Below are 24,262 nucleotides of genomic sequence, written 5' to 3' on the forward strand. Positions count from 1 at the left end.
TTCAAACACTCTTTCCCACATCAGGGTCTCTAAGGTGTCATTAAATGACCATTCTCTATCCCTGGTTGCTGATATAGTTTGACATCAAGGAGTGGCCCTCTCTCCCTCCTCCCCTGAAGACAGAGAAAAAAAATACTGAATCATTTGTCCCACCCACCTTCCTCTATACTTGACCCTCCTCACCTGAATGAGAGGCCAACACGGGTCTCTCAACTATGTAAACAATATTAAAAAGAAACTAAAAATGTTTTTAAAAAACCAATGATGTCCACCTTTGTCACTCTTATTCAATATAGCACTGAGTTTTAGCAAGAGCAATTAGGGAGGAGAAAGAGAAAAACAGCATCAAAATTAGAAAACACAAAATCAAATTATCCATGTTTGCATATGACAAAATGTTTTACATGGAAAAAACTACAGAATCCAACAAAAAGCTGTTAGAATTGATAAACTGATTCAATAAAGCTGCAGATTACAAAGTAAGTACTTATATGAAACTCACTGAAACAGAAATCAAGAAAAATCCAACTCACAATAGCCACAAAAATCAAATATTCAGTAATAAATTTAGTGAAGGAATCTCTACAATTGAAATTATCAAACACTGATGAAATAAATCATCAAAGATAAAATAAAATGGAAAGAGATTCCTTGCTCATGAGTCAAAAGAATCAATACCATCAAACTGGCTATACTATTACCTAAAGAAATCTACAGATTCAATGCAATTCCTTTCAAAAAACCAATGACACCTTTAGAACTAGAAAAAGCAACCCAACAATTCATATTGGATCACAAAAGACCCAAAATGCCCAAGGAGATCCTGAACAACAAAAATCTAGCTGGAGGCATCCCAACACCTGACTTCATAGCATAATACAAAGCTACAGTAATTAAAGCAGCATGGTATTGTCATAAAAACAAATCTATACATCAATAGAACACAATAAAGAGCTCAGAAACTAATCCACTTGCATACAGCTGATGTTTTACAAAAGTGGTGAGACTATGCCATGAAATAAGGATAGTCTTTTCAACAAATGGTGCTGGCAAAACTGGATACAGGTAGCATAACAAAATTAAATTCATACCTTTCTGTGCTCACTTTGGCAGCACATATACTAAAAGTGGAACAGTATAGATTCATACCTCTTCCCATATATAAAACTCAACTTAAAATGGATCAAAGGCCTATATTTAAGACCTGAAACTAGAAAGCAGCTTAAAGCAAACAGAGGAAACAATCTAAGAGACTGGTCTAGTAAACAACTTCTTGGACAAGACTTCAAAACACAAGTAACAAAAGCAAAACAAACTGTACTATAACAGACTCAGAGGGTTTGCATAGTAAAAAGACAATCAATAAAGTTGATACAGCCAATAGAATGGGAACACTATTTGCAAACCACCTATTTAATAAAGAATTAATATAACAAATGTATCAGCAACTTAGCTTAAAAACAAAACGAACGAATTGAGATAGAAAGGGGTAAAGGACCCCAACAGACAGTCCTCAAAAGAAGAAATGCAAATGACCAAAATATGTACTTCAAAAATTCTCAACATCACTATCAATCAGAGAAATGCAAATCAAAGTGACAAGGAGGTATCACTTCACCCCATCAGAACAGACAAAATCCAAAACAGAGAGAGTAACAAACATTTGGTGAGGATGGGAACAAAGGAAAACACCTTCAGTACAATATCATTCACCAACACACTGAGTAAATGCAGCTACTGTGGAAAACAGTGCAGAGATTTCTTTAAAAACACACACACACAAAACCAAACTACCTACAGACTTGCCATGAGATCCAGCAATCTGACTACTGATTATATACCTAAAAGACTTGAACACAGTGAAATAAACAGATATCTACATCACCACCCTTACAGCAGCCCTGTTCACAATAACTAAAATTGGAAACAACCAAGGTATCAATCATCAGAGGAATGGCTTTAAAAAAAAAAAAAGTATGGCAAAGCTTTTTCACTAAGATGCCATTGAAAGCAAAGAAGGAAGCTCCTGCCTCTCCCAAAGCCAAAGCCAAGGCTCCGAAGGCCAAGAGGGAGGTTTTGAAAAGTGTCTACAGCTACAGGAAGAAGATCCGTACATTCCCCACCTTCCAGCGGCCCAAGACTCAGTTCCTGTGGCAGCAACCTGAATACCCTCAGAAGCGCACCCCCAGGAGAAACAAGCTTGACCACTATGCCATCATCAAGTTCCTCCTGATCACAGAGTTGGGTATGAAGAAGACAGAAGACAGCAACACACTCATGTTCATTGTGATGTCAAGGCCAACCAAGCACCAAATCAAACAAGCTGTGATATTGATGTGATTAAAGTCAATACCCTGATCAGAACCGATGGAGAGAAGGTGTATGTATGGCTGTTTCCTGATTATCATGTTCTGGATGTCGACAACAAAACTGAGATAATCTAACTGCATCTAGTTTTCTAATTCTAAATATGTTTTTTTCACCATTAAAAAGGCGCGGTATATATACACAAAGAAATATTATTCAGCTATTCAAAAAGATTGAAGTTCTACCATTTGCAGCAAAATGGTTTGCAGCAAAAATGAATACAACTGGAGGACATCATGCAGAGTAAAATAAGACCCAGAAAGAAAAATACCACATGTTTTCCTTAAATATGGGAGCTAAATCAAAGAAAAGAAAAGAAAATGAAAGAAAAATAATTAATGGGGAAAAAAAGAGGCTTCAGGAATAACCAGCTGTCTAGACAGTATACTACTTTAGGCAAAGCCTGTAGCATGACAGTCAAGGAGCCTGGCCTCGGGGCTTCCCATGCAAGGGGTCTTAGATAATAAGCATTGCCACCGAGGAGCATACTGGAAACTGGGCGGGGGGGGGGGGGGGGGGGGAAGACAACCAACACAGATACACAAAACAGAGAACAGAAACCCTAAACAGCACCCATTGTGAAGCCCATCTCTTCTCCAAAGCCTTCATTTCACTACATTTATTACTATTGGTCTTCACTTCACGGAAAGGTACTGTCACTTTCTCACCAACCCCATGCCTCCTGCTTATACACAGCAGCAAAACTGTCACTCTTCATGAATCAATTCTTTGATTGCTTTGCTTGCTGGCACCTTAAAATTCCATCCACACCCACCTTTTTATCTTGGCCCTCAATCCAGAGCCCAGCTTCTAACTGCAGCTACTGAGGAGAAAGGAACAAAAATCCTGACAACACAAAGGGTATTGGACTGGTGTTGTGATGTAACAGGTAAAGCTACATTCTGTGACATCCCATATAGATGCTGGTTTGAATCCTGGATGACCCAATTCCAATCCAGCTCTCTACTAATGTGCCTGGGAATGTAGCAGAGGATGGCCCAAGAGCTTGGACTGCTACACCCATGTAGAGACCCAGATGAAGCTCCTGGCTCCTGCTTTTGGACAAGCCTAGCCTAGCTGTTACAGACATTCAGGGAGTAAGCCGGGCAGGTGGAAGATTCTCTCTCCTGTGATTGAACTCTTTCTCTCTCTTTGTAACTCTTTCAAACAAATGAACACATCTTAACAACAACAAAAAGAAGCACCAAGATCAGCCAAGTTCTAGGGCTCCTGCTGTGTCTGGCCCATCAGGGACTCACATGGATCTAGGATGACTCTTGGGTCTGGGGTGTCGGCATCCCAAACATCAGCCAAGCCACTGTGCCAAATGCCTGTCCCCGCCTTTGTTTAATGAAGCAATCAAGACCACAATTTTCCTTTGTTTTGTGACCAGTCTAACCTGTAGACCCTGATATTTCCTTATTCAAAGGGTACTTTTAATTTTAATTAATATTTGCAAAATTTTATTTTTAACTGACACATAAAGATGGCATGTATTTATGAGCACCAAGCAGTAAGATTTATTTATTTGAAAGGCAAAGTTTTAGAGAGAGGGAGAGACCAAAAGAGATGGTTCATCCAGATTTGCTCCTCAAATGGCCACAATGGCCAGGCTGGATCAGGCCGAAACCAGGAGCTTCTTCCAGGTCTCCAACATGACAACAGAGGCCCAATTTGAACAGTTCCTCACACACCAGTCCCCTTCACAAGAGCTAAGAAAGCCAACTGAAAAATTACAGAGTCTGGTCTTTTTTTCCTTTTCCTTTGTTCTGCTTTTTCTTCTCTTTTTATCTGTTTTTAAAGATTTACTTATGTATTTGAGAGTCAAGAGAGCAAGCAAAATCTTTCATTCCTTGGTTTACTCCCCAGATGACCCCAAGAACCAAGGTTGAACCAGACCAAAGTCAGCGCCAGAAGCTTCGTCCAGTCTGCCACATGAGTATCAGGGACCCAAGCACTTGGGCCATCTTGTAATCTTTTACATGAGCCACTAACAAGAAACAAACTAGAGCAGCTGGGAAACAAATCTGTTGCCCATACATGTTGCCAGCACTGCAGGCAACAGCTTTACCTGATCTACCACAATACCAGCCCCAGTGTCTTGTGTTAGTATAATAAGATGCATCCGAGCTGTCATTGCAGCACAGCAGATCAGGTGGTTGCCTGGGACACTGGCATCCCATACTGGACTGAGATACTGGGTGCTTTGCTTCAGAATTTGCTCCCTGTAATTTGCCCAAGAAGGCACAGAGAGATGACCCAAGTGTTTGGAACCCTGCCATCCAAGTGGGAGACTCTGATGGCATTCCTGGCTCCTCACTTCATCTTGGCCCAGCCCAAGGAAATGACAGAAATAAAAATCTATCAATTTTTGACCAAGATAAATAGCTAATCCATTGGAGAAATGATAGTTTTCTTTTTACAAATGGTTCTGGAACAACTGGATATTAATCTGCAAGTGAAGAAACCTGAATTCACAAATCTGCACTCTGAAAAACTAACTTAAATGTATCTAGATCTTATAGGAAAAAAACACAGGATAAATCTGTGTCCCTACTTTAGGCAAAGGTGTGCTAGGTACAACAGCAAAAGTATGAACCATATACTACATGATAAATTGTACTGCATCAGCATTAATGTGTGCTTTTTATTGGAAGATCACATATTTTTAAAAGAACTTGTAACCAAAATTTTAAAACTCTTTAAACTCAATAAAACAATATCAATAACAGGCCAAAAAATATGAGAAAGGATTCCTACCAAAGAAGTTATAGATGTCAAATAAGCACATGAAAACTTTCCCAACATACTCAAAGGAAGTGAAATTTGCATATGAAAAAGTGCCCTGCAACCCTATGTTTACAGCAGCAAAATCCACAATAGCAAAGACATGGAAACAACATAGCCACCTGTGAAAAGAGGAATGGATAAAGAAACTGGGGTACATCTATTCCAAAGACTACTACTCAGTCATTAAAAAGAATGAAATTCTACCATTTGCAACAGAATGGTCCCAACTGAAAATCATTATGCTTAGTGAAATAGGTTAATCCTCAAAGAACAAATATCATATGTTCTGATATAAAGCAGCATTAATGCAAAATACCAAAAACATACAGGTGAACAATGAACTGTATAAAGGAGGCTAGCATATCTGGAAGTAAAGATTCCTTGCACTATGCATTACCACTATCAAATAAACTGAGGACTTCCAGTGAAACAGTTATATATATTTCAACAATATGATGCTAGATTTTCTGCATTTGTCTATACCTACGATGCCATTGTGCACGCAAAGTGCTGAACTTGTAACTGTTGCTGCAGGACTCTACTGCTTTAATAATATGGGGGAAATAGTAGGAAGGGGTCACAGAATGAGAATAAAAGGTAAAAGAAAATAAAAATCTGTTTAAAGAAATAATAGCTGAAAGCTTCCAAAGTCTTGAAAGAGATGTGGATGTTGAGACCTGGAAGGTCAAAGGACCAAGTAGATTCAATTAAAAACAACTTTTGCCAAGGTAAGGCAAACTGTCAAAAGAGAACAAATTAAAACAAGAGAATAGCAACAATTAACACACGAAATACCCCCTACTGACCAAGCTTCTTAAAAAGAACCTTCTAGGTTAGAAGAAAATGGAACCACACATTCAAAGTCCTAAAAGAAAAAAATAAAAACTTCCATCCTTAATTATCTAGCAAAGCTATCTATCACTCATGAAGGAGAATCAGTCTTTTCGAAAGAGGCAAAAACTGAGGAAATTCATCACTATTAAACCTGCCTTATGAAAAATACCTAAGGCAGTTCTATATCTGAAAACAAAAGTAAAGAAAATTACCATCAAGAAACTATCTAGGGACCAGGACTGTGCACAGCAAACTAATCCTACTCCTATACTGCCAGCATTCCTTTTTAGAGCCAGTTCCTGTCCTGGCTGCTCCAGGACAGCTGATCCAGCTCCCTGCTTATGGCCTGAAAAGTAATGGAGAATGACCCACATCCTTGGGCCCCTACATACATATACGAGACCTAGAAGAAGCTCCTGACTTGGAGTGAACCAGTGGATTAAAGATTCTTCGTTGGGCCTGGCACCGTGGTCTAATGGCTAAAGTCCTCACCTTGAAAGCGCCCGGATCTCATATGGGCACTGGTTCTAATCCCAGCAGCTCCACTTCCCATCCAGCTCCCTGCTTGTGGCCTAGGAAAGCAGTCGAGGACGGTGGCCCAAAGCTGTAGGACCCTGCACCCGTGTGGGAGACCCGGAAGAGGTTCCTGGTTCCCGGCTCCAGACCAGGCGGTGTGGTCACTTGGGGAGTGAATCATCGGACAGATCTTCCTCTCTGTCTCTCCTCCTCTGTATATCTGACTTTGTAATAAAAATAAATAAAATCTTAAAAAAAAAAATGATCCTTCATTATCTCTCTCTGCCTCTCCTCTCTGCAAATCTGCCTTTCCAATTAAAAAAAAAAAAAATCTTTTTTTTAATCAGAAGAAAAGCACAGAACAAAAATAAAAAGATCAATACTATAAAAATTGGTTCTTTGAAACAAAGTTTTTGATCACCAAATGAAATAGAGGAGTGGACAAACTATCTGTAGTAGAGGAAAAATACATGCAAACTATCTAGCAAGAGATTAACACTTAGAAAATATTAGGAATTCAACAGCAAAATATTTCAACCCAAATAATCCAATTAAAAATAGGCAACTGGGGTTGGCACTGTGGCATAGTGGGAAAGCATCCCATTAGGATGCCAGTTAAAAATCTGGTTGCTTGAACCTGGCATGACTCAGTGTCTAAATCCTTGCCTTGCAAGTACCAGCATCCCATAGGAGCACCAGTTCATGTCCTGGCTGCTCCTCTTCCCATCCAGCTTGTGGCCTAGGAAAGCAACAAAAGAAGACCCTAAACAAAAGCACAGGTAAAAAGTTCTTAGAAAATATCCCAGAAGTAGAGCCAATAAAGGCAAAAATAGATAAATAGAAATGCATTAAAAAGCTTCTACACAGTAAAGGAAGACTCAACAGACCATTTGCCCACCCCAGGGGAAGTGGACTCATGGAGGATGGGGGATGGTGCCAGCAGGTGCGTAAAGGGAATCCTCAGAACATGTTTCACATTGGGGGCCCTGGGATGCCATCTGGTGGCTATTCCCTATCTCCGGTTACTGAGGTGGTTGGGAGGCTGAGTGTGGCTTCTCCCCTTCTCTTTCTCCTACTCCCAGATACAGGAAGAAGAAAAACAAAACTTGGAAACAATGGTCTCATCCATTTTCCTCTAATTTTCAACCCTTCCCATCCTAATTAACTATGTGAGCATCATCAAAAATAAAAAAGAGCTCAATGAAATGAAGAGGCAGCCAACAGAACAGGGAATACATTTGCAAACTATGCAACTGATAATGAACTAGCATCTACAATCTTTAGGGAGCTCAAAAAACTCAACAACAAAACATTTCAGCTAAGAAATAGGCAAGGGCCATGAAAAGGTATTTTGCATCCAATCAACTAACAGCGTTAACAATATTCCCAATACTGGACTAGATGCAGAAAACAAAACAACAAGCAAGACAAACTTGGTTTTTACAAACATGAAGCAGAAATAAGAAAAAATAAATCTTCTATCCACTGAGTTACTCCCCAAATGGCTGTAACAGCCAGAGCTGAGCTAATCTGAAGTCAGGAACTTCTTCTGAAGGGTCTTCCACACACAGGTGCAGAGTCTCAAGGCTTTGGGACATCTTCCACTGCTTTCCCAGGCCACAAGCATGGAACTGGATAGGAGCTGGAAGGGAAGTAGAGCAGCCAGGACAAAACTATTGCCCATATGAGATCCTGACACTTGTAAGGGGAGGACTAGGCAATTGAGCCACCATACTACCCCCAGTTCTTCCTCTTAAAAACCAAAGTAAGAACACAGATTGAGTAAAGGCCTTCACAGTGATCAACATCTTCTAATTTCACTAATTTGCCATGGTCCTAGATCACATTCTCTTAAGTATTTCAACAGCTAAATTGGCTTTTCCAAATCCATCCCCTATTTTAGAGTAACTTTAAACACATGATATCTTTTTAATATGTACAATTTATTCATGCAATTGTGCTTTCATAAAGATTTTTTAAACTTAAGACAAAACAGAATAAAAATAAGCAACTCAAAAGAAAGCAAGATAAAGTGAAAAGGGAACCTAGAAGAGGGGGACATATGGAAAAGAAAAAGTGATAGATTTCAACCTAAAGAAATATTATGGCAAATATAAATGCTCTAAATAAGTTTCAGAATAAGAAAAACTACCTAACGGTATTTAAGCAACAAGACCAGTCCGAGGCTCATTACAACAGTTTGGTTCATGGGGCAGCAATGTGGCATGATGCACTAAGCTGCCACCTACAATAGCAACATCCTGTACTGGCATTTGTTGGAGTTTGGATTTCCAGTCAAGCTCCCTGCTAATATGCCTGGGAAAAGCAGTGGAGAATGATCCAAGTCCTTGGGCCCCTGCCATACCCATATGAGAGATCAATGAAGTCTTGACGGTTCTTGTCATTTAGGGAGTAAACCATCAAATGGAAGACCTCTCCCTCTTTTCCTCTAACTCTTCATTTCAAGTAAATAAGATCAATCTTAAAAAAGGGGGGGGGGGCAAACGCGATACCCTCGTGGTAAAGTTCTCACCTTGCACGCACTGGGATCTCATCTGGGCACCATTCTAATCCTAGCTGTCTCCACTTTCCATCCAGCTCCGTGCCTATGGCCTGGGAAAGCAGTCCAGGACAGTCCAAGGCCTTGGGACCCTGCACACATGTGGAAGAGACCTGGAAAAAGTTCCTGGCCCTTGCCTTCAGATCGGCTCAGCTCCAGCCATTGCAGACACTTGGGGAGTGAATCATCAGACAGAAGATCTTCCTGTCTCTCCTGCTCTTTGTATACCTGCCTTTCCAATAAAAATAAATAAATCTTTAAAACAAAAGTTTGGTTCAATAAAACTGGAAAGAATGAGCAGGGCATAATTTATTATTGGATTTTTTTTGTTGTCAGAATAATGGCATGTATTTACCAGAGAAAGTCTCACACAGAACAAGAGTTGACTGCACACAGCTGCAGTGCCTGGCTATCTGTTCTGCTGATCTAGGCTGGCCTCAGTCAGCATGACAACAACAAGTGGACTCCACTCCACGTGTCACTCAACAGCCTAACCACATTCTCACGGTGACAGAAGTTGTAGAGAAGAGAAAGACTCAGTGGGCAAGCTTCTGCTTCAGAAATGCCCATTCATATGGTGGTTGAATATAAAGTGAAAACTCAGCACAGGTCACCTTGTGACAGAACAGCAAAATCACAGAACAGTGTGAGCTCTAAGTCCCTAATGACAGAAGGGGTGAAGACTTGAGGCCAAGGTACACAATCCACTGCACTGATTAATAAGAAGATGCAGTATAAGATTTGGTTAGTGAAAATAGTTTTAAGTAATGATAAGGATTAATTAGGGATCTTAACAAATTAGTGTGAAGTAGATGAGGAAAGGTAATGAGTCATAAAAAGGTGTTTGAATACCAGGCAACATTAGAGTGGTAGTCACTGGGTATTGATAATCTAACTGCTAATTTTTCTTCTGTACTGACTGCTTTTGCTTTAAATGTAAGAGACAAGGGCCAGGTGCGGTGGCTCAGTGGTTAAGGTCCTCGCCTTGCATGCCCGGGATCCCACATGGGCACCGGTTCTATCCCGGCAGCCCCACTTCCCTTCCAGCTCCCTGTCTGTGGCCCGGGAAAACAGTTGAGGACGGCCCAAAGCTTCGGGACCCTGCACCCGCGTGGGAGATGCGGAAGGAGCTCATGACTCCTAGCTTCGCATTGGCTCAGCTCCAGCTGTTGCGGCCGCCTGAGGAATAAATCATTGGATGGAAGATCTTCTTCTCTGTATATCCGTCTTTGCAATAAAAATAAAAATAAATCTTAAAAAAAAAGTAAGAGACAAGACTAATGCCATGATAGGCAGTAAGTAAGACAGTAGTAAGTAAGACAGTAGGCCTAAGTCATTTCCCAAAGGTGACAGCGCAGGCTCTCGGAGACCACCCGGGAAAAAAATGTAACCAACAGAAAAGAGATTTAAAAAGTCCTTAGCCTTGGGTGAGGGCAACAGACCAGTCATAGTCAGTTCTCACAGTCCTTCGTGTAATTTGATCTGCACTACATGAACATGCAGTATGTACTGTAAAAGAGATAATTACGTGGTATATGTGAGTAGGAGGATACAAAAGCTGCCTTGGAGAATCAAGCAGGGTCCCTGTCAAGACTACACTGCATGGATGAGACATGGACCCTAGCTCGAGCTAGCAATAAAGTTTCTTTGCTTTTGCATTGTTGCCTGTGGAACGTGTCTGCCGTGTCTGCCGTGTCTGCCGGCAGTGAGGGGATATTCTGGACCTCCTAACAGAGGTCCCTGGAGGCAGAAAAACCATGACTAGACACAGAGGGTCTTTCATAATAATAAAAAAATTCTTTTTTTTTAAGATTTATTTTTTTTATTGCAAATTCAGATTCATAGAGGAGAGGAGAGACAGGGAGGAAGGTCTTCCGTCATTGATTCGCTCCCCAAGTGGCCACAGCTGCCAGAGCTGATCCAATCAGGAGCCAGGAACCTCCTCTAGGTCTCCCACAATGGCTGCCTTCCCAGGCCACAATGGGGAGCTGGATGGGAAGCAGTCAGCCTCCAGGACTAGAACCAGCACCCACATGGGATCCCAGACGTGCAAGGCGAGGACCCCAGCCACTAAGCTGTGCCCAAAAAATGGTTTTCTAAAAAAAAATTTTTTTTCTAATTTGTCCCCAATCACATAGTCTCTAAAAAATAATCATGGTGGGGGATTAAACATCCTTTGGTCAGTAAAGGGCAGAAAAAGCAGAAGAAAAAAAGGGGTGAACACAGATGATATCAACTTAGCAAATTAGTTTTAATGAACATTTACACAAAACCACACACCTGCTTAACACATATTCTTTTTCAATGGATACAGGGCATTTACTGAAAGAGACAGACACACAAAACCGGTTTTTAAGACTCTAAAGAATTGACATCTTAATGTATTTTCTGACTAGGGTAAAATTTAAGTTCCATCAAAATGAGAAGAAAATTTCTCATGTGGCCATTAAACACCATATTCACAAAAACTCATAGGTCAAAGGAAAAAGCAAGATAAACAAGAAATAGATATTTGAATTTGCTGACAACGAAGCCACACATCTAGAAGCTGATGCGACTAAGGGCACACGCCTGGAGGCCAAGCAACAGGCAGTTTTTTAGCCAGCATCATCACCGCCACCACGTCCCACACGGCCACAGCCCCCGCCCTCGTGTCTGTGTCTACGACCCAGCCAGCGTCCACAAGGCCCCTGGGAAACCCAGTAACCTGCACAGACTTTCACAGAAACAGTTGCCTTCCAAGCCTCTTCTGCTTTCCACACTTGCACTTCCAGGAGTCACAACTCTCTCTCCTGCTGCTGCTCTCGCAGATTCCTCCACCTTGTGGGTGCAAACCACACTGCTGCCCAGCTGACCCCGCACAGACACGGGGGTGGCGGTGGCCATGGCCCCCAAGAGGCACTGGACGCTCCTCCAGCCACGGGCAGCAGGCGGGGCGGCGCCTGGAAAGCGAGGCCCGTGAGCCCCACCAGGCCTTGGCCATGAGGCGCCTGCAGGGAAGCCTGCCCCGCCGGCCTCTGCCCGGGCCCAGAGGCCTCACCCCACCAGCCGGCCTCTGCCCGGGCCCAGAGGCTTCACCCCACCAGCCGGCCTCTGCCCGGGCCCAGAGGCTTCACCCCACCAGCCAGCCTCTGCCCGGGCCCAGAGGCTTCACCCCACCAGCGTCGGGTGAGGCGGTGGCCCCTGGGGTTCGGCTCCTCCCTGAGCTGGAGAAAATGGCAGCTCCGGCCCAACGGACAGCCAGGGAGCAGGCAGAGTACCTCGGGTTTGGCTGCCAGCTGCCAGCACTAAGGTACCCGTGGGCTGTGGTGATTCAGAGGGAGGCAGGGGACCGGCCACACTACTTACAGCGGCTTCACAGTCCCAAACACAACTGGGGGTTTCAGTGTGAGGAGACCACCGTCTCTCAAGATGGAGGCCCGACTGGAGCAGAAGGCCTGAGGGCCAGTGGGCGTGGCAGGGTGTGTTGGGCGGGACAAAGTGCAGTGGGCGTGGCCGCCAGTGTGATGGGCGTGGCAGGGCGTGGCGGCTGACAACGCGGTGGGCGTGTTGGGCGGGACAAAGTGCAGTGGGCATAGCAGGAAAGGGCGGGGCTAGGCAGGGTGTGGTGCGTCTTCCATGGTGACAGATGCTCCTTTTCTGCTATAAAAACTATGTGCTTGATCCCCAGCCTTACATCTGAGCAACACACTTCAAATATATTTTAAGATATATTCCCTTTGTTTTGTTGTTTTGGCTTTTTCAGGGATTTTTAAGTTTTTGTTTCCTCAGGACTTCAGAGGTAGATACTGTCATTCTCATTTCTGAGCTGAAACCTTAGCTCAGGTTTAACTAGCTCCTCCAAGGACACTTGCAGCTGCCCCTAGGCCCTGTGACCAATAGATTTTTTTCATGGGTACTAAAATTTTATAACTTTATATATTTATTATCCTTTGATCACACATCTTTTTGTTGGTTTCTCAAATCCTTTGTAGAAAATTGCATGTTACAAATATAAATATGAATGAGGACACATGGCCTGATGTTTGCAAGACTTCCCTGGTAAAAGATGTTGTCTAGACTCAACAGCCAAGTATATGCTCTCAGTAAGAAATTAAAATGTAACAATGTAAGTCAACCAAAAATTAGCAAGTAGGAAAGTTGTATCATGCAAATATAAATCAAAGAAAAACAGAAGATGATACATTAATAGCAGATATTGGACCTAACAGCAAAGGAAATTACAAAATAGGACTTTATGTAATGATACAAATGTCGAGGCATAATGAGTATGTAGCAATACAAAATATGTGTAAGCAGACAATAGACCTTTCAAATGAAATTTCACAGAACTGAAAAATGAAATAGACTATCCACAATATTTCAAGTCTTTATAGGGTATCTATTTTCACCCCCAACTCACAGGCTTTTCCTCTCTGCATGAAAATGCCACCACAATGGCTGATTTGGCTAATCCTCCCCTTGTAAGAATCAGGATCACCTACAGGCACTGGTTCATCTATAGGCTACTCCTATCCAGCCCCTTAATTGAGGCCTGGGAAAGCAGTGGAGGATGCTGTACCCACTTAGGCGACCCAGAAGTTCCTGGGTCCTGGATTTAGATTAGCTCAGCTCTGTTCATTTCAGCCATTTGGGGAGTGAACCAGCAGATGGAAGATCTTTCTGAGTAACACATGAGTCGTCATCATCATGGAGGCCTCAAGTGAGATGCTACCTACTCCCTCCTCTTGCCTCCTATGGTTTCAGGGATTGTTCAAAGCATTAAAAAGCTTATTATTTACAGGAAATAAAAACCTCAACATTAATTCTTACACTTGTCAAAAAATAAACTTACAGAAAATGGATTTCTTCGACCCCATACAATAGCTTAGTGGCTAAATCCTCGCCTTACACCTGCCAGGATCCCATATGAGTGCCAGTTTGTGTTCCGTTTGTTCCACTTCCCATCCAGCTCCCAGCTTGTGGCCTGGGAAAGAGGTTGAGAATGGTCCAAAGCTTTTGAACCCTGCACCTGCATGGGAGACCCGGAGGAATCTCCTGGCTCCTGCCTTAGATTGGCTCAGCTCCAGCTGTTGCAGCCACTTGGGAAATGAACCGATCTTTGTCTCTCCTTGTCTCTGTATATTTGCCTTTCCAATAAAAAGAAATAAATCTTAAAAAACAGAAAGGAAATTAATTTCTCATCAGCAAAAAATCACTGTACTTTGGATCTAATACCAGTTGGTTTTTTCCCCTTCTTCAGGTGACAGATGGATGTAGCTGAATCTGTAAATGAGTGTCCAGGTCCAAGCTGTGCAATATAAACACAGAAGCAATGGACAGAAGGGTCATAACCAGCACTGAAGCAGAGCCAACTTTGAGTCCAGGGAGTCCTCCATGTAGAATCACTACATGCATCTAGTCTCTGCCAAGGTCGTGTGGCCCGTGCTCCTTGTCCCACAATTGGCTTTTCCCCTCTACCAGACAGTGAACCCTACCACACAGTGGCCGCTACTTTCCTGGGGAAATGTCCTGAGCAGTCTACCTAGTGAAGCTAGGAGTCAGACTGGGCTTGCTGGAGACTGAGGATTAAGGGATGAGGAAGAGGATGGCAGCTAAAGTTACAGGATTATCAGGTGTTCCCATATTTCTAGTGAGGGGTGTACTATGGAAAGAGCTAAAACATCTGACCCACTACAATTACCTTAACAGAAACATGGGATTAACTCAATCCTATTAATCTACCACGCTTCCATAACAGTTGGACTACATTTACTTGTGTGCAAGAGCTACCTTCCTAGCACAGGGCCCATGTGGTAAGGTACACAAACAACATCAAATGCAGGAAAAAGTTACTAATGTGACCGCAGTCAGGTGAACCACCACTAGGCATCCATGAGCTAGCAGTCAGTACCTTTGGGCTTGGGTCATCACACTCAGGACTCAGAGCATTGTGCAAGTTTCTCCACTGCCAGAGAGAATCAGGGTAGGAGAAAGTGGCAATGTGCATTCAGGCATGTCTAAGACCTTTTTGAGCTACTGTAACAGAACACCACCAACCGAGTAACCTGCATAGCTTGTGGTTCTACAGGTTGGGAAACTCAAGACAAGGTCCCTGCACGTCATAAGGAGCTATAGCCTTGTAACATTGTGGAAGTCAACACATGGGCAAGATTGGGAGAGTGGGTGTGAAGGAACCCCATCCCATAAATAAGTACTTCTGATGAGGCCATCTCTCCATATACAATTTCACTGCAGTATAAGTTTCCAACACAGGAACTTTGGACCACACATTCAAACCATAGCAAGGTACTTGCATCACAGCTGAGCTACAATAGTTATTTTCCCATCCACAATTCCTGAGTCCAGAGAGACCCTTGCAGGGTAGGCTGCAAAGAATTTGAAGATAGCCATTTATGACTGCCAGCCCTTAATGTACATATAACTTATCTGTTATTTAAAAGTAGTGAACTAGGTACTGTGGTAAAGGGACTTTAGAGATATAATTAAGTATCCAACTCAGCTGACCTTGAATAGGGAGATTCTATAGTATGAACCTGGTCTAAACACAGAGCTCTTCAAAATTGGAGTTTTCTTTCTCTTGCTGACTGCAGAATCAGAAATCAGAGAGATGTGGTCTGTTGACCTAAAAAACAAGCAAACAAAACCATGAAATGTTGTGAGTTGCTTATGGTGTCCATGTGGTAAGAATCCTACAGGCAGCCTCTGTGAACAAAGAAAAGTCCTTGGCTTTAAGCAGGAAAATGAAGACTCCTGTCTTAAATATAACAAGGTAAGTTCTGCCAACAACCAATAAGCATGGAAGAGGATCCCAAACCCCCACCCCTATTCCATGAATCATAGACCCAACAAATATCTTTGATTTCAACCTGCTGTGACCCTGAGTGGAAAATACAGCCATACCATGACTAGACTTCTAACCTTAGAAACTGAGATTATCTGTGTTGTTTTTAGTAAGCAATGTATGGTCATGTGTTACTCAGAAATTAAAAACTGGGTCCAGCACAATGACTCAGTGGTTAAAATCCTTGCTTTGCATGCGCCGGGATCCCTTATGGGCACCAGTTTGTATCCCAGTTGCTCAACTTCCCATCCAGCTCCATGCTTGTGGCCTGAGAAAACAGTGGATGGCCCAAAGCCTTGGGACTCTGCACCCACTCAAGAGACCTGAAAGAGGCTCCTGGCTTCAGACTGACTCAGCTCCAGTGGTTGCAGCACTTGTGGAGTGAACCAGAGGATGGGAGATTTTTCTTTCTCTGTAAATCTGACTTTGCAATAAAAATAAATCAATCCTAAAAAAGAAAGGGAAAACTGATATTCAAGGGATAGGTATATTCAGGCCACACATAATTCAATAAATAGCATTTGTCTATGAGTAGGGTTTGAGTTCCCATCTCTGTACTTTTCAGGCAGTTAAAAGGCATGGGAATGTGCTGTGCTAAGCTGACTGGGCATGAGGAATGTTGCACTGTCTGAATGGATGTCTAGATATCCCAGTAATAAACAGTCCTCTCTCCAAAGCCTAAACTATGTGTTCTAAAGTCCTTGGGGCAACCACTGTTTCTGTCTTTAACTCCCTGGACAACTTTGTTCCAGAGGGCAGTCAAAACTGTTAGACTTAACCAGTTTACCACTGAACCTCCCAAGTGAAGAGGTACAATCTGTGGATTCTCATTACTCCTTGTCTTCCTTTATCCAGGATTCTGTTCATTTCTTACTAAGCACTTCAGTTGCCATTTGTCCAGTAACAAGTACATGGAGGAACTGATGTGCCCTTCTTTCCCCTACTGAAAAAATGCTGCAGTTATCAATTCACCACTTTTCACCCCTTGCCACTTACTATTTTAAAAGCTGCTGATTCAGCTGGTCCTTGCCAAGTATCTGTTTTACCTACAGATAGGGATTCAGACGATGGTTAATTTCTTTTTAAGACTTATTTATTTTTATTGGAAAGGCAAATATACAGAGACAAAGAGACAGAGAGGAAGATTTGTCTGATGGTTCCACTCCCCAAGCAGCCGCAATGACTGGAGCTGAGCCAATCAGAAGTTAGGAGTCAGGAGCTTTCCCGGGTCTCCCACGCAGTTGCAGGGTCCTAAGGCTTTGGGCCATCCTTTCCCAGGCCACAGGTAGAAAGCTGGATGGGAAACGGGGCTGCTGGGATTAGATCTGCCACCCATATGGGACCCCTGCGTGCACAAGGCGAGGACTTTAAACACTAATCCACCATGCCGGGCCCAGATGATGGTTAATTTTAAACAATTTTTTATTTACTTGTTTCAATGGCAGAGAGACTGAGACAGGAGATCTTCCATCTGCTGGTGCACTCCCCAAATGTCAGCAACTGCCAGTGATTAACCAGGCTGAAGCCAGAGGCAAGGAATGCCAGTCCAAGTCTTCCACATGCATGTCAGGAGCTCAGTAACTAGAGCTATCAAGTTATGCTGTCTCCCAAGGACTACGCATGCAAGAAGTTAGAATCAGGGTTAAACCTGGGGAAAAATCAAGGTGTTCCAAAAGTGGATGTACACATCTTAACTGCTAGTTTAACCATCTACCCCAGAATGGTTAATTTTACACGCAAACTTAACTAAGCTGCAGAATGCCCAGACAGCTGCTTCAGCATTGTTTCTGTAGTCAGCATCATGACACTGCTTTCCACAAAAGAATGTTGCTTCAAGTGTCAGCTGCTCCACTTTTGATTCAGCCTGCTATGCAAGTGTCTGGGAAACAGCTCAAGCAGTTGAGCCCAACATTCATACTGGAGGCCAAGATGGAGTTCCTTAGGCTCCTGGATTCAGCCTGGTGCAGACCTGGCTGTTGCAGCCATTTGAAGAATGAAATGCTGAAAAGAAAATCCTGGATAAGAAAAATGTTTAAGTTAAAAAAACAGAATTAAATTCATTTTTAGAACACATATGTATATAGTAAAAACCAAGAAAGTGATTTCACCAGATGTCATGACAGTGGTTTCCTGTGTGGAGGCTGTCACAGGAAAGGGAATGGCAAGACACCGAAGCTCCTGGGATACTAGCAGTGTTCCATTTCTCTCTTTGAGTACTGGATGATGTGCGTTAATGAATTATCCCTTAAAAAGTACAACTAGTTTTGGCCCATTCCTTTTAATTACTCAATATTTAAAATAAAAATGTAAGAACAACAAACACACATCAAACTATATAGTGGCAAAGGCACAATCCTTTAGGCAATTTACACTCAAATCATTAGGGAAGAACCATTTTTTGTGATTTCATATAAAAAATTAGAAAGAAAGGAAGGAAAAAAGGGAGAGAAGAAAGGAGCATACCAGAGAGTATTTTCATCTCCTTTTATTGAAGGAAACAGAAACTTGTGCTCCCAAGGCAGTGACACCTCAGAGCATGACAAGTAGTCAGTGGGCTGACACAACAAGCCACAATGCTGGCCGGGCGTCCTTCCCCAGAGGACCAAATTCACAAAGAAAGCAGGAGGTAGCAAACATCCTCAACACCAGTGTATGCGTTTCCATTTGCAGAGCTTGGCCATGCATCTGAAAAACAGGGTCCCTTTACGCTGGCAGGGTATCATCTTGGACCACTGAATCCATCCAAAACTACCACACAGTCTCAGATTGGGATAGCCATTCCTTTGACCCAAAGATTTGGACCATCAGACGATCTGAGTTCAACTTTCAGCTCCTTATCCCTGATGGAAAAAGAGGCTGGGGTTTTAAAACATCACCAAAGCATAGCTGGTGTGTACTGATGCCCTGCCTTGCTCTAAAAGTACCTACATTGTCCTCCTGACACTTCACAATGTTCTCACGCACCACATGCCCTAGGAAACCTCTCCAAGTTAGGAACAAGGACAGAATGGGGGCAGCAGCCTAGGGATGCAGGGAATCAAAAGCTGCTACATAGCCAAGACCATTTCACAAGAAATAGCATGGGGACCATTATTGGGTCAAGGTCCTCCCAAGCAGCTGCTAGAAGCACACAAATAAAAATGTGGTAGTTCTCCCATGTCAGAATCAGCTGTGCTAAAGTCATGGTCCAGGAAGCTGAGCTACTTCAGGTCCCTGGCAGATGATCAAACCCCATGGCATTCCCAACTGTTCCAGTTTTCAAGTACAATGAGGTGACTGGGCAATCTAGTGACAGAAAGGCAAGCACTAAAGAACTCTCCACTAATAATAAATTGGAAATGTTATCAAAACATAACTTTATATAGTCCAAAACTGATTGTGGGGTAGGGGTGGGGGTGGTGGTAGGGATTTTTGCTACATAGAAATAGGGGTCCAGGGTTTATTTGTATAAACCCTTGATCAGAAATCATTCTCACACCCACACATCAGAAGGGAATTCCTTATTCAGAAACGGCATCATCTAGTCAGGCCTCGAGTCACAGTTCTCCTTAATGCTGGACATGTGGTTTCCAAGGACTGAAGTCTTGAGTGCGAGCTCAGAAATGGGAGAAGCACAGCGAGGAGAAAAGAGCATCAGGGCTGGGGCTCCGGAAATGAGCATTTACTTCACAGAAGGCTTGGCACGACGAGGCTGGGGTGGGCGTGGCCTTAGTGATTGTTCTTGGTCGCCTCCTTTGCTGCAGCAATCAGTGGAGTGAGGCTGGAGAGGGGCTTGGCAATCTTCAGGAATTGATGCTAGAGTGGAGAAAAGGGACAGATGGTGTGTAACTAAACATTGTCCTAGAGAACTGCTATAAAACCCAAGGGAGCCATGTGTGTATATGCCACTGCCAGGAGAACTGTAGAGCATTCCCAAACTCAATCAATCAAAGGTAACAAGCCACTTTCGAAAATTCTCTGGCTGTGTTCACCTACAGGTAAACATACCTACTCTATACCCCAGCAATCCCAATCCTAGGTACATTCAAGTCAATAGCTGCAAGTGCTCCCCAATGTTCAAGAGAATAGAATAATAGTGTTCTAATTATATAATTATATAATGTGTAGTATATAATTCTATAATTATACTTATATGATATATAATTGTAATTACATAATATACACAGTTGGCATCTGGACGTTCCATATCAGAGAGCCTGGATTTGAGTTCCAATTTCACTCTTGATTCCAGCATCCTGCCCTGGGATGCAGCAGGCATTGCCTCTGGGGAAAAAAGTCTCTGCCACCCACACTGTAACCCTAGACTGAGTTCTCAACTCCTGGTTTTGGCCCACTGCACATGACCTTTGTGGGCATGGGGAATGAATAAGGAGATAGAAACTCTGTCCAACATTCTCTTCCCAGTCTACTCCCTCCTATGTCTTTCAAATAAAGGAAAAATAAAAATTCTTATATATATTACATTGTAATAAAAATAAAAAGAATTTTATACACTAAGAACAGAATGAACCTCACAGACATGTTGATTTAAAGACACAAGACAAAAGAAATAAAAGAGATGATAATTCATATTTCATGATTCTATTTCTTGTTAGGAAAGACTAATTATGGTGATAACAAGAATAATAGTTACCTCAGGGTAAGGTAATGACTGATCATGACCAAGTGATATATTGTAACACTGCATTTCAGGAATTTGTTCTATTCTTGCTAATTTATCCGATAAGGATTTCAACAGCCTGGTCTTTTCCCAAATAACTTCCCCTGGACTGTATTTTAGGCCATAATCAACTTTTAAAGTGTATTTAAGCAAAAACACCATATAAACAAACACTGCATCTACGTTTTCAAGTAAAATGTAGGGAAAAGTAATTCTTTGTATTGTTCAGATCATCTTATCTAAAAAGATTGTTTCTTCTTGATTTAGCAGTAAAAGAGCTTTCTGATTTGAGGATGTGGGATATGTCTTTCATTTGCTAAGAATTAGGAAGGGGATTAAAAAAATTTATGAAAAATTTGCAGTATTTTAAAATTCACTCTTCCATGACCTTTTTGTTTGCTTGTTTGAATTTTTTTAATTTGAGATAGACATTGAAAGACAGTTTCTTGTTCTGCTTTACTCCCCAAATGCTCCCAGAGACCCCAGGATGGCCAAAGCGGGCAGCTACATACTCAATGCAGGTATCCCCTGAGTGGGTGGTACGAGCCCAGTCGTGCTGCCCATCACTACTGCCTTCCAGAGCCTGCATTATCAGGAAGTTACAGACTCAAGACATGGAGCTGAGACTGGAACCCAGGCACTCTGATGTGGGCAACTTAACTACTATGCTGAATGTTCATGCTAACACAAACTCGAGGTAGGACCAAAGCATAGTTCTTTATAGACAAACAAAGTCCATGTTACTGATTCTGCATTCAGTGCTTCCCTGCAGAGGGACAGTTACCTGTAGCAGCTCTTTCGCCGAACCTCTCTTCTCTACATCCATCTCCAGACAGCGGTTCAGAAAATCCCGGAAAATGGCTGACAGCTTCTCTGGGTTCTGAAGCTCTGGGGTTCCGTTGGTGGCAATGAGGTACAAGGCCTGGTAATACAAATGGAGAATCATCTTGGGCTCAAGCTGAGATCTCTCTTGATACCCATACACATGAAATACACCTAAGATCACATTATTAAAAACCCCAGTCTTATTTCCATCACACCCCATGATCACCAACTTCAAATCTCTGGAAGGCCATTCTAAGACAGAGAACAGCTGTGTATGGGTGAAGTCAGAAGTTGAGATCAAAGGGTGGGAGACCACAAAAGGTCTTAGTTGGGTACACTGACGCATTTTCAAATAATCAGAGGTTTCCAAGAGTGAAATGAGCAGGTAAAGACCTAGTAGGATATTATGAGAACCTGGCTTTAATTCTATAAAGTTGGTTGATCCTAAGAGGATTTTGAGCTAGGGATTAACATGATCTGATTTATGTTTTAATAAAATCATTTTGGCTGTTTTTGTGGAAAACAGACTGTGAGAGCCTGTTCTAACAGTTCAGATGAGAGTGGTGACTTGGGCTATAATTGCTAAGAGTTGAAGTAAGCAGTGGTTGGACTCAAACTATCTCAAAGGAATAGCTGGAAAAATAAATTGAATATCAAAGAAAGAATCAAAGAAAGAAGATGTGAGTTATTCTATTGTTCACAAGTTGGAGGGAGTTAGCAAAGTTCTCTGAAGTAGCCTTTCTACTACAAAAGCTGAGATGTGAACATTGGATCTGCAATACAGAAATTACAGATGACTTTAATAATTACTTACATATGACTTTAAAAATTAGTTACTGGTAGAGTAGTAGAATGAAAGCCTAATTAAATTCATGAAGGTAGAAAAAGAGGAAATTAAGGTGACATGCATAAAGTTTTTTCTTTTTTAAAACAGTTTCACTGCAAAGAATAACAGAAGGGCCAGGGTGGCATATCAGGCTAGTTCTCAAGTTGCACTGCTGGCATCCCATAATAGGCACTGGTCCAATTCCTGGCTGCTCAATTTCTGATCCAGCTCCCTGCTTACAGTCTGGGAAAGCATCAAACGATGCTCCAGGCTCCCAGCTTCAGACTGGTCTAGCTCTGGCCACTGTGACCATCTGGGGAGTGATCTAGTGGCTGGAAGACTGCTCTATGTTTCTCTATATCTTCCCCCCTCTCTCTTTTTATAACTCTTTCAAATAAAAGTAAATAAATAAATAACAGATTGGAGCAAAAGCTTGAAGAAGGATCAAGGGAGGGCTATTATAAAAAAAGAATCTTTATATGCTAATAAGAGTAATTACACAGAAAGGTAGCCAATGACCACGTACAAGAGAGAAATGATGGCTGAAAAAGCGAAGTCCTTAACAGGAGGAGTGAGATGGGGTCAAGTCTGAGGTCAAGGGCATTTTTTAGGTTAGAGCTCAGATGATTCTTCATCATCATAGGTGAAGGGCAGCAGAACAGAGCAACACAAATGCAAGCTGACTGATAATTTTGATTGTGGGAAAATGTGAATATTATTCTGATTGCTCTTATTTACTAATTTCAACCTCCATCCAAAACAGGTGTTCTCTATGCACTGACTCTGATACCTTCGTGGTCATCTACTTTAATCCCAGTCCATTTTCCATAACACACCAAAAATATCATACCATGCCACTGTTCAACTGACAATACATCAGTGACACCTCTGCAGAATAGAAGCCAGGTTCCACAATGCCTATTTGGTTACCTGATGGTTCCTTGATTCTGTTTGTCACTCCCCCCACCTTCACCCATTTTAAGGACACCAGCCTCTTTGGGGCACTTTCCCTAGAATACAACAACTACGTTGTCCTTTAAACACTGGATACCTACAAAACTGGTCATGAGATTAATCTCATGGTTCATTCTTCAGTTACTGCTTTCAGGTTTCTGCTAAAGTAACTTGGAGAACTTCCTTCTCTGCTATTTTTTTTCTCTCTAGCTTTTCTTTAATACTCTCGTAAATCTTTATGCATTTTTTTCACAGCATATATCATCTGTTACCAGAAACTGTTTTATGAGAACAATTTCTTACACATAACAGAAACTCAAATAATTATGGAATACACAGATGAATGACTTACAATATTGGTTTCCTTTGAGCATTTGCACTTTAAATTCAACAGTGTTTAGTTTACCCAGAAAAGAAATATCTCAAGTGGACATGTAGAGTGTAACTGAAGTCCCAGTTCCTGGGACTAGTGACAATAACCAAAATCACTTGAAATAGGTCTTTTAATGCTTACTCTCAGAGGGTTTTCATTGAGGTATGGGGGCTCCCCTTCAATCATTTCAATGGCCATGATGCCCAGGGACCAGATGTCAACCTTGGGCCCATAGGCCTTTCGTGTCACGACTTCTGGTGCCATCCAGTACGGGGTTCCCACCATTGTGCTCCGTTTGCTCTGCTCTGGAGTTATTTGTGCACAGAATCCAAAATCAGCTAGGAAAAACAAAAGCGAAAAGCACACAATTAGGGCACTCTATCTTTTAAGCACTGTGTGTCTACCCCAAGGTGTCCAGCTTTGCCTGGCTCCCAGCTCTGCTACCTCTTGGCTTCACAAAATGCAAATCGCTTGAATGCCATATCCAGCTCTAAGTCAATTCTCTGATCAACCTTGAAAAGAAGAGGAACATCAGAACCATCACTTCTATCCTCCACCTCCCCCCGAACTAGAATGAGAAGCAATAAATGCAAGCTGCCATTTGGCCTAGAGGTATGCCCCAATTCTCCTTTGTTTTGGAAAACTGTTCCAACATCCTTGAATCTATGGCACTTGCCTATTTTCTGGGCATTAGTCTGACTAAAGTTCATTTA

The 24,262-nt window shown here is 42.2% G+C and overlaps 2 protein-coding genes and 1 pseudogene across 3 annotated transcripts in view; 1 reads left to right on the top strand and 2 right to left on the bottom strand.

Moving 5' to 3' along the window:
- LOC121145313 (glycerophosphodiester phosphodiesterase domain-containing protein 4-like) overlaps positions 1-12,513 on the bottom strand; it is a 72,905-nt gene extending 60,392 nt beyond the window's left edge. The window contains exon 1 of the mRNA XM_040964043.1: positions 12,416-12,513. The gene's annotated coding sequence lies outside the window, so the exon portion shown is untranslated. The remainder of the gene's footprint in view (positions 1-12,415) is intronic.
- LOC121145352 lies at positions 1,999-2,444 on the top strand (annotated as a pseudogene).
- A 5,868-nt stretch (positions 12,514-18,381) lies between the features above and the next one.
- PAK1 (p21 (RAC1) activated kinase 1) overlaps positions 18,382-24,262 on the bottom strand; it is a 142,561-nt gene continuing 136,680 nt past the window's right edge. For both annotated transcript variants that reach the window (XM_040964434.1, XM_040964435.1), the window contains exons 13-15: positions 23,691-23,887; positions 21,356-21,493; positions 18,382-19,706 (exon numbers count right to left, since the gene is read on the bottom strand). In XM_040964434.1, coding sequence (XP_040820368.1) covers positions 19,620-19,706; positions 21,356-21,493; positions 23,691-23,887 — 422 coding nt within the window. In that variant the 3' untranslated portion in view covers positions 18,382-19,619. The remainder of the gene's footprint in view (positions 19,707-21,355; positions 21,494-23,690; positions 23,888-24,262) is intronic.

Source organism: Ochotona curzoniae, unplaced genomic scaffold (genome assembly GCF_017591425.1).
Source record: "Ochotona curzoniae isolate NIBS_2020 unplaced genomic scaffold, NIBS_Ocur_1.0 scaffold_3223, whole genome shotgun sequence".
In the NCBI taxonomy this organism is placed as follows: Eukaryota; Metazoa; Chordata; class Mammalia; order Lagomorpha; family Ochotonidae; genus Ochotona; species Ochotona curzoniae.